This window comes from Haemaphysalis longicornis, unplaced genomic scaffold (genome assembly GCF_048455015.1).
Source record: "Haemaphysalis longicornis isolate Haplotype H1 unplaced genomic scaffold, Haemaphysalis longicornis Haplotype H1 scaffold_1, whole genome shotgun sequence".
Taxonomy (NCBI): Eukaryota; Metazoa; Arthropoda; class Arachnida; order Ixodida; family Ixodidae; genus Haemaphysalis; species Haemaphysalis longicornis.
Window position 1 is genome coordinate 331,501,520 of NW_027526203.1, and position 9,838 is coordinate 331,511,357.

A 9,838-nucleotide genomic window follows, 5' to 3' on the forward strand; every position below is an offset into this window, starting at 1 on the left:
TTCCATCAGTCGTCTTTTAAACCGTGCTACAACATTTGCCTGTGTTAGGAGCTCAAAATATATATTCACTCCACATCTTATCACACCATTCCTCAAACCGTGCAAGCTTGGTAAGATAACGAACTGCATTTTTTTTTTTCGTCGCTCAGCTAAGACGTTTCTTGAGTACCGAGGGAGCTCGTTTCACCGCTTTCGTGAGTTTGTTAAAGCGAAAGCTTTCTTAGTGAGAGACCGATTCCTTTCTGCAAAAAAACTAACGCATTTCCCTATAGACCGGTTGGTCGACCGAAAAGCTCTGATAAGATCTCTTTACAGACGGCGCGTGCCTGCAACCGGGCGTCCATTGTGTCAAAACGGTTACTTGAAAATCGCGAGAAAGCAACGCTTTTAGATAAGACAATACAGGCATCGACCATGAAGGAGGAGAATGGGTTTATTCTTCGTTCGTGATTTGGGTATTTGAATCTTTGACGTTCGATTCGACGCACTTTCAGCGAAGGTTTCACGCACTTTTAGCTTTCGCGCTTCTCTAAACTTTCTTTAAGGAAGGATGGCAAATTTTTGACTGTCATGACTACAACCATGCCACCGTACCCAGCATCCTCTAGCCCGTGTATCAGATTTATCAACAAATGTTACGCATTGGTCGTTGATCATATTATCGTCCAGGCAGTGACCTTCATTTGACCGCAGTATCGCAACCGTTCAATCGGCAAAGCTTACCGACGGTAATCTCGACGATCATCTCACCATTGCAGGGATGTGCCCACAATGACAATGCGAAAAGCTTCTATGACGGGCTCGATCCTATGGTGGACGCTTGTCGCAACAGTGTCGCGCCACGTTGGCGAGTGATTTATAATCATCCTTCGTGCCAGTGTTATAAACTGGTCTCAACAATGGTGGTTTGCATTTATAATACTTTGGAGCCTTTTGTACGCGCGCAGGAATCTCGCATACGCGAGCATTCCTTGTTAAAATTGTGCTGCCATCTTGAAAATCGCACTCTCCGCCCTCGCCGGGTTCCCTGCCCGGGAAGCGAGCCCGCCACCTCCTGCGTATCGTAACCCGACACCTTGAATACACCGCGGAAGGTTGATCTGGTCACGACGCTGTGCTCCTACTGCATACTTATGTAGTTTTTAATCGCCGATATCGAAGAGGTGGGGCGAAGACAACCTAGAGAAGTGTTGTTGATGAGCGAGAAGATCGCAGAAATCGGACAAATATTCCAACGAAGAGCGTTCAGCGTACTCCTATGGTTGTGGGCAGCAGCTTTTTATAGAAAATATCAGCCATTCGGAATGCACTTTGCGAAGGTGAATGACCACCAAAGCTGAGGTGACACAGAATTCTACGCAAAGGTACGAACTCTTAACGGACGTTGAGCCGCGACTAACTGTTCTTGAACGTCACTCAATCAAATCAAATCAAATCTTTTTATTTCCAGAATGAATTCTGGACGGTTTCCTGACTAAAAGCTGTGAATCAGCTTGACGAAGGACAAGGAACCGTTCCATTGCATAGCAGCCAGCGTAAATACCGTAAACACACCAGTGTACAGTACTTGATAGCAGGCCAGCAGAGGCACACAGGAAAGAAAAAAAAAGTAAGAATTTGTAATAAAAACAAAAATAAAAGAAAAATCACTGAGTAAACGTAGTTTAAACATGAGTTAAAATATGTACACATACATATATACACATACATACATACATATATATACCCATATATATACATGCATATATATCCACACACATGGACACATATATAAGCGCGCCTGTAATGGCATAATAATATTACACAGCGTTATTCGCAATAGCAACACATCTTAACACAATGCTAGAGAAAATACACAAGAGTTGTGATCATATCATCACAGCATTATATAATGCCATAAAACGCAGATGTGCAAAAGTTTTTTTTTGCAATGAAATAGATGGATGTACACATACAAAAAAATGCGATATTTATATTTTACAGAACAGCGCAGTAAGCTCACGTTTGCTGTATCCGATTGTGTGATTGTATCTGTTTGATATGCTGGGTACATTATGAGCAAGGGACTGTAATTTATAATTGTTATGGAAATATGGCACAAACCATATGTCCCTGCTTCTAGTGTGTATAGAAACTTCGCGACAATTTAGTGAAGCAAGTTGCTTTATGAATGTGGTGACAGTAGGAGGTGAAAAATACATTGTATGTAAATGTCTGAAGTCATAGGTGTGGTCCAGGCGGATAACGTTAAAGGCGGAAAAGTACCTCCAGACCAGCTCGGTTAAAGGCGGAAAATACCTCCAGACCATCTCGGTAGATGGTCGGGAATAAGTGGTAAGGACGTATGCGTCCGTGATGGAGCATCGGGGCACCGCGAAGGGAGTCCACAAGTCCCGCACACCTGGAAGTTTTCAACGTCAGCGGCATGCGAAAGCCCGTACTATACGCGGCCTCCCCATTACGACGAGGCAGAACAAATAAAATTCTAAATGAATGACGGCGTCTTTCTGGTTTTCTGTCACGTGCTCGGCCGGCAGAGTAAAGTTTCTGCTCCGGCGGACGCCTCCTTCATCAGCAGCCGCTTATAAGTAGGCAAGCAAGCAGGCAAGGACGCAGAACAAAAATGCACGGGTCCCTATACATAAGCAGCTTCGCTGTAAAAAAATAAGTTGCATCCACTTTGCAGTTCTTGCGGTGTGTGCAATCATTCAGAGTGTACTGGAGCTGCGTTGCATTGCTACAGCGCACGTGCGCAGTCGTCAGATCTCTTTGGGGAGCCAAGATCAGCCGTGCACACGGAAGTCGGAGTCTGTAACCTACGCGCAACCTATTAATGCGGAAAGACAATGCGCGTAAGCGTGCATAAAATGACGGCGATTATTTTCCGCTGCATGCATTCCGACCGCACCCGGAAGCGTTCCTCTGATTCGCCACTGGTGCCATGGCGACGGCGCCGAGTAGCACGTTTTTCGCTTGCCGCAACCCTTAACAATGCCCTTAGCCGGCTAAGTGCCGCATTTAGCACTATAACGACGTCTAGGACAGGCAACAAGCAATGTTGTGATTGGACCTTCTTTTTGTTCACGTCTTAAGTTACATCGCTGTTGTTTGTTGTTCTTTTCGGCTTTATAAACTGCTACGTGCTTCCGCAAAACCAGTTCGTTGTGTTCAAGACAGATACTTTCGCTACCGTAATGACGTTCACGCACATTTAAATTCGAAACCACTTACTTGTGTCGAACGAAGTTTCTTGGTCACATTTTCATGGCTGCCAAAAATTTTGATCTAAAGGTGGAAGACCCTGCATGTAAGGTGTATGGCTAATTCCAAAATACTGGGTGTTCTACACACCGAAAATACAACTGGGCTATGACTCGAGGTGCGTCGTAGTGGAGGACTCCGGATTAATTTCGACCACCTGGGCAATCTTTGATGTGCGCTGAAAACATGAAAGACGAGGGTTTTCATTTTTGGCCTCTTTAACAAAAAGGACGGCCGCAGCCAGAATAAAACCCGTGTCCTTAAGCGTTGTTCTACTGAGCCCTGTACGTATGTATGTATGCATGCATATAGGTATTTTTGTATGTATGTATGTATGTATGTATGTATGTATGTATGTATGTATGTATGTATGTATGTATGTATGTATGTATGTATGTATGTATGTATGCGTGTATGTATGTATGTATGCGTGTATGTATGTATGTATGTGTGTATGTGGGTATGCATTTACGTATGTGCATATGAATGCAACTATGTATGTATGTATGTATGTATGTATGTATGTATGTATGTATGTATGTATGTATGTATGTATGTATGTATGTATGTATGTATGTATGTATGTATGTATGTATGTATGTATGTATGTATGTATGTATGTTGATTACACGGTTTAACGCGCCGACGCAACGCAGGCGATGAGGCGGGCCGCAGTGGAGGGTTCCGGATTAATTTTGACCACCTGGGGATCTTTAACGTGCACCAAAATCTCGTACACACGGGCGTTTCTGCTTTTCGCCTCTATCAGAAAAGCGGCCGCCGCGGCCGGGAATCGAACCCGCCACCTCGTGCTCAGCAGCACAACGCCTTAGCCACTCAGCCACCGCGGCGGATATGTATGTATGTATGTATGTATGTATGTATGTATGTATGTATGTATGTATGTATGTATGTATGTATGTATGTATGTATGTATGTAAGCGCGTATGTATGTATGTATGTATGTATGTATGTATGTATGTGCGTATGTACGTATGTAAATACGTATGCGCGTATGTATGTATGTATGTATGTATGTATGTATGTATGTATGTATGTAGTACGTACGCACGTGTGCATATATCCATTACTTGTGTAATTGCTTGGGAATGAGGAAAGTGGTCACCATGAACGGCTAAAATTGCATGTTAAATACGCTTGTAAAGCGGCCTAAAAATTCATAAAATCGTCTACGCATTTCATACTTTAATCTCGTAAGCTATATAGATATTACCGGTCACTTCAATGCCCCTTTAAGGGACGCCAATTCAAGAAAGGCCAAAGTTATTGTTGTGTGGTGTGGTGTTGCCGTATTTAATAATTTTGCGCATCGGTGATGCCACCTAGACATGAGTTTATGTAAGTATACGATTGGTAAGCTGACGTACAGTGCCAGCTGTTGGTGTGAGTCGCCGCCGATGCTCCGACTACCGTCGTTGAAAATCCCCAACGCAGTGTCAGCACATTACGGGCTTGAAGATTTAAACATGCACCCCCATGTGGCGGTCCACACCCAGGGCTCACCACACGCGAATCGAACGCTTTATCACTGAGCTAAACGCGCTTTCTTTCCTTTTTGCACTGCGCTGCACAGCTAGACAGAATGGTGCAAACATAATATTCAATGTAATAATTTGGTCACTAATATTGCTTCCGTGCGTGTATACAACTCTAACCTTGCGAATTTTCGAGGCAGAAACGAAGTTACATGCGCGTTGAGGAGTGTAATGCAATGTCTCGGACTGTTTGGTCACACCAATGAGTAAGCGGCAGCGTGGTCATTTCGCTGCATTTCGCGAAAATAATGCGCAGTAATTTTTTCACGGATAGAGCGCGAACTTTCTTTTTTTGCATAGTACTTAACTTCGGCATCCTTTGTGCATAAGGATACCGCAGTTCTGGGGATAGAACAACATAATCTGTTCGGCGTACGAACAGTGTTCGTAAATTCTGGCACATGCCTCAGCTGCAGGCACAGAACACGAGTGGCAACTGAGCGCTCTTCCGTCCCTTTTGTGCGCTCCTCGGTCCAACTCGTTTCGGGTGCGGAATTATGCCGGCCATCATTCCCCGTGGTGCGTGCTATACACGGCCATATTCGGCCCCGCCGCGACGCGGGGAGGTTGGGCGATTCCTCGCGCCCACACACGTTCGGCACAATGACGGCGCTCGTCCGCCGACGCCAGACCGTCTCATAAGCGCGTGCAGTGATCCGCCGTGCGCCTGTTAATCCCTCCTGGCGTGCCGAACGTAAGCCGAGAGACGTGCTCACGCAACAAGGGCGTCACCGTCCGCTCGCTCCTCGCCCTCGCTTGCGACTGCGTCCGCGCGTTCCTTGCAGCGGCTTGCTGCCACGAGCGCGAGGAGAGCATCGCGTCGCCAACTTCGCCGATGCGTGGTCGGCAGCAGGACCGAGGGCCGGCTGATGGCCGCAAGGTCGGCCGCAAGGCCGCACCGGTGGCGGCCAGCACGTACCGGCGCCGCGGCGGCTCGCACAGCCTTGGCTCTAGCACACCGCGGGCAGATCTCATACCTTCGGCCCGTCGCGTCGAAGAACGCCACGCACGTTCTCTCTCATGCCTGTTGAATGTTGCCGGCGCTCTTTAATTGCTCAAATCATGATACTTGAGGGCTACCTGTCGGCAGATCCCAACCACCGGTACCACCCGGCGAGGTTACCAATGGGAGATTGCTCCTTTCTATATTTTTTTTATGAGGTTGCCTATCTGGAAGCCACCTGTAATCCCGTCAAGACGCTCGCACCAGCTCGGCCTCCGCTTGACGGCGTGCCCGGCGCCGGCTGTCAAGCACTGCGCTCTGCGCCCACTCAAATAGCTGGACAAGCATTATCACAACTGAATGCACGAACACGACGGGGGACAACCTCATGAGTAGCCGTAGTGCATGAATTCACGAGCCACTGCGCTTTACAAGCGTGCGCCTTCACAATAAAGAAAGAAAACGTTCGGAATAGCCTCCACAATAAATAAATAAATAAATAAATAAATAAATAAATAAATAAATAAATAAATAAATAAATAAATAAATAAATAAATAAATAAATAAATAAATAAATAAATAAATAAATAAATAAATAAATAAATAAATAAATAAATAAATAAATAAATAAATAAATAAATAAATAAATAAATAAATAAATAAATAAATAAAGATTGAGAACCAATGATGGAGTGATGACCGGTGGTGCAAGCAGAAATATTGCAAACAAAAGACGCTGCGGTTTCAAAGTGTGACACCAGGAGTCGGTAGGACAACGGTACAGGAAAAAATTGTTGCTTCCTTCCTCCTCACCGCATCCCTTCCTTCCTCCAATCTTATTTCGAATAGTGGCGAAAGCCCGTTACCCGATAATCGAGAGTGGCTCCGCCTCCAGAAGGCCTATATGGTTACAGACAATTCACTCACTACGGCGATAGCCGTTCTGGCGACGTTTTGCGGCATTTGCGAGGGCAGTAAATGAGCCCTATATTGAGAGTTTCGAGTGATTCCCACAGCCTTGCATGTTGAGGTAGTTGGAGCTCCTTCACCGCGCGCCGTCGGTGAGACTCCCCTTAGCGGTGGTGTCGTACTTGCCCGCATGGCACGCGGCAGGCGGCGGGAATCCCCTGCGAAAATATGACAGTTGCTGCGCAGCCTTATATAGCCTGTGTTCCGAAGGCGTTTCACTGCAAATGAACCTTTAAATGCCTCAGGCACACGCCTTCGTGGGGCCGAACTTGTGGTTGGTGGTACCGGGGCCATAGGTTTGCCTCAGCGCTGCGTTCATTCACCATCCCAAGAGTATGGCAGTGACATCCCACGGTTATTTCACAGGCCGGTAGACCTTGTTTGTCATAGAAGCCCGAAATGACAGGATGCAGGTACGAAGAAACATGAATCAACAACGGCATCGGTCTGAAGCGGCTATGAAGGGGCGTTATAGCTATGCTGTGCGGCTCCTACGCAGTTGCGTAGTGAGCCTTTGAATTTTTCATAATCCCCCTCCCACGCCAACTTCGCTACACATCATCATAGGGCGAACGCCATAGCATTCGCACACACTGCCTCTTTTGTGCACCTGCTCACTCGATACCTCCAACAGCGACACGGTCGCAGCCTCTTGGGCGTATTCTCTGAGGCCTTTCCAATGGACAATGGCGCCGAACAGCGCCGTTTTCTGCTTGGCTCCGTGTTCTAGCGCCTGCGTCGCAGGCCATCCAGAGAGCGCTTCATGGCCGGTGGAACGACGCTCGTTTGGCCCGGCGAGAGGACAATGAGCTGCAAGTGTCTGAGCAAACAGGAGACGCTCGACGACGCCTCTTCTGCACGGCAGCCGAACGGGGCGCTGATGGATGATCCTGACACGTTCCCGGCTCTGCCGTTCCGTCTTCACTCGCCCTCCTTTCGCGATAGCGCGCATCTTTTCTTCCGCCCCGTGGGACCACAAACACACTGTGGCACAATGCCTTTCCAGTGCGAGCAGGCGACATTAAGCGTGCTGCCGTTACCCCTCAAAGCGTTAACCCTGCAAAAGACGGCGGTGATACCTTAATATGGTTCGCTCCCATGTTTTTCTTGCAAAAGAACTTTGGCTTACCTGATTCATCCGCAGACGCTGAGCTCTTTTGGTTCTGTTCGGAACTTTTCGAGCGTCTTAAGCGCCTTGCTGAATAATAGCGTTTGCTTGAAGGTGCTACTAGTCCAAGACGAAGCCAGTGCAGCACTGTGGGTCATGCATAAACCACGACGATGATAAATCATCTTCAAGGGCGGGAGATTTCTCTTGCGAAAAGTATAGCTCGCTTCCGCGTTTGTGTAAACGCCAAACATGCCATCAGGCTCTGATGCTGTGCGTCGCGCGCTCGAGAGTATAGCAATGCACATGTACAAAAGCCCATCCTGCATAGAGTACCTTCGCGTTCAGGTCCCACAGTGAGCGAAAAAATAGAGGGCGTAATGGTGGTGGGTTGAGTGGGGTAATAGCCCAGGGAGCATCTCACCCTGGCTGGATCACTGTAATCAAATGGAAACACCACGTGCTGGCGGCTCCGTCAAATGTTCGCATATGAATTTCCTCTAGGAAGATTAGACGTTTCTCTAATTGAAATCACGTCTAAAAAATCACAAGAGTAATGTTACAAACTCATCTCCCGGCAGTCTCTCTTTGCACGGTCTTATTCGCGGCACAAACGTGGCTGCTCTCATGAACACTTGGACGCCGGTGGCAACACTTCAGTGCTCTCGAGCACCGATGATCAGCCGGTTTGTCGTGATTTCGGCACACGTTGATAATCCCCAGATTGTCTCAATACACATTTATCCCTATTTTTCTACTACGGCGTGCCTCATATCCCAGGTTTACGTTAGGTGCGTAAAACCCCTATTTAAATCATTTTGGCTGAACGATTGCGCTACTGAGGACGAGAGCCCGGGTGAACTTATCTGCCGTGGTGGCTGTTTCTCTGATACAAACAAAAATAGGAAACATCAGTGTGTACAACACTCTTAACAAAAAAGCTCGTAAAAGGTTAGTAACGGCTGTATTTACTAAGTCCTTACGGAGTTTACTACCCCCCAAACGGTAGGTAGGTCCTACCACTAAGTGTGGAACCGTTACTAGTCTAGACCGTGCCCTTAGTAACTCCTGCTGGTTTGATACTAACATTCACTGAAGTAATAAATTCTATGAATTATTGAACACAAAAACTACAGCTCTTTTTCCACACCAAATCACGATTAAAAAGTTCTTGCAAATCCACATGCTGTCTTGTATATTCTCACATTAAAATGCATAATTCTACAATAATCGCTACAATAGTTGATATTTACGACAAGCCCACCGATTCTCTCAGGGGACCTTTCGCTACTAGCTACAAAAGCAAGAAGAGCAGATGTATTTCTAAGGTAAATAAGTAACCAGGCGCAAACGTAACAGGACGCAGAAAGGAGTACACAGGACAAGCGCTGGACCAGCGCTTGTCCTGTGTACTCTTTTCTGCGTCCTGTTACGTTTGCGCCTGGTTTCATTCAAGATGCATTTCCAACTCGCCCAGCTTGCAACTCTTCTAAATAAGTAACTCGCTCTCCTCGCGCATCCGGTTGGTTTTCTTTCTCAATTCAGTCGTTGATTGTCCACGTGTGATAAGTGCGTGATGAATGTGTCGCGCTGCGCACTCACCAGATCCACATTGTTACGCGTAGATTTTTACTAGGTCATGCATGACCAGTTAGTAAAAGCAACTAAGTACATAGTCAATACTGGGACAAGTAACTGGTTAGTGTTCTGTTAGTAAGTGCGCCGACCTTTTTTTTTAAAGTGAAGATTGCACAGTGTATCCAAAGATCTCCAAATGATCTCAATAATTTAGAAGCCCTTCACTACGGCACACTTCATGGTCCAGGGGAAACCTTGGCGCGTAAACCCTGCAATTTAAACAAAAAGTTGCACGTACACGACTATACACGTTCGACCAACTACAATCCGTACACACATTGCAAGCAGCTGGGCCAGCAGCGGATAGCACTCCTCGCGACGCTTCGAATAACAGAAAGCGCATTACCGAATCCAGCATTCATC

General features: G+C 46.6%; 1 protein-coding gene across 1 annotated transcript in view; it reads left to right on the forward strand.

Annotated features, from left to right (window-relative positions):
• Positions 1–7,617, forward strand: part of LOC144159670 (aminopeptidase N-like) — a 30,524-nt gene extending 22,907 nt beyond the window's left edge. The window contains exons 2-3 of the mRNA XM_077691305.1: positions 5,603–5,799; positions 7,474–7,617. Of these exons, the coding sequence (XP_077547431.1) occupies positions 5,603–5,799; positions 7,474–7,617 (341 nt within the window). The remainder of the gene's footprint in view (positions 1–5,602; positions 5,800–7,473) is intronic.
• Positions 7,618–9,838: the final 2,221 nt, after the last annotated feature.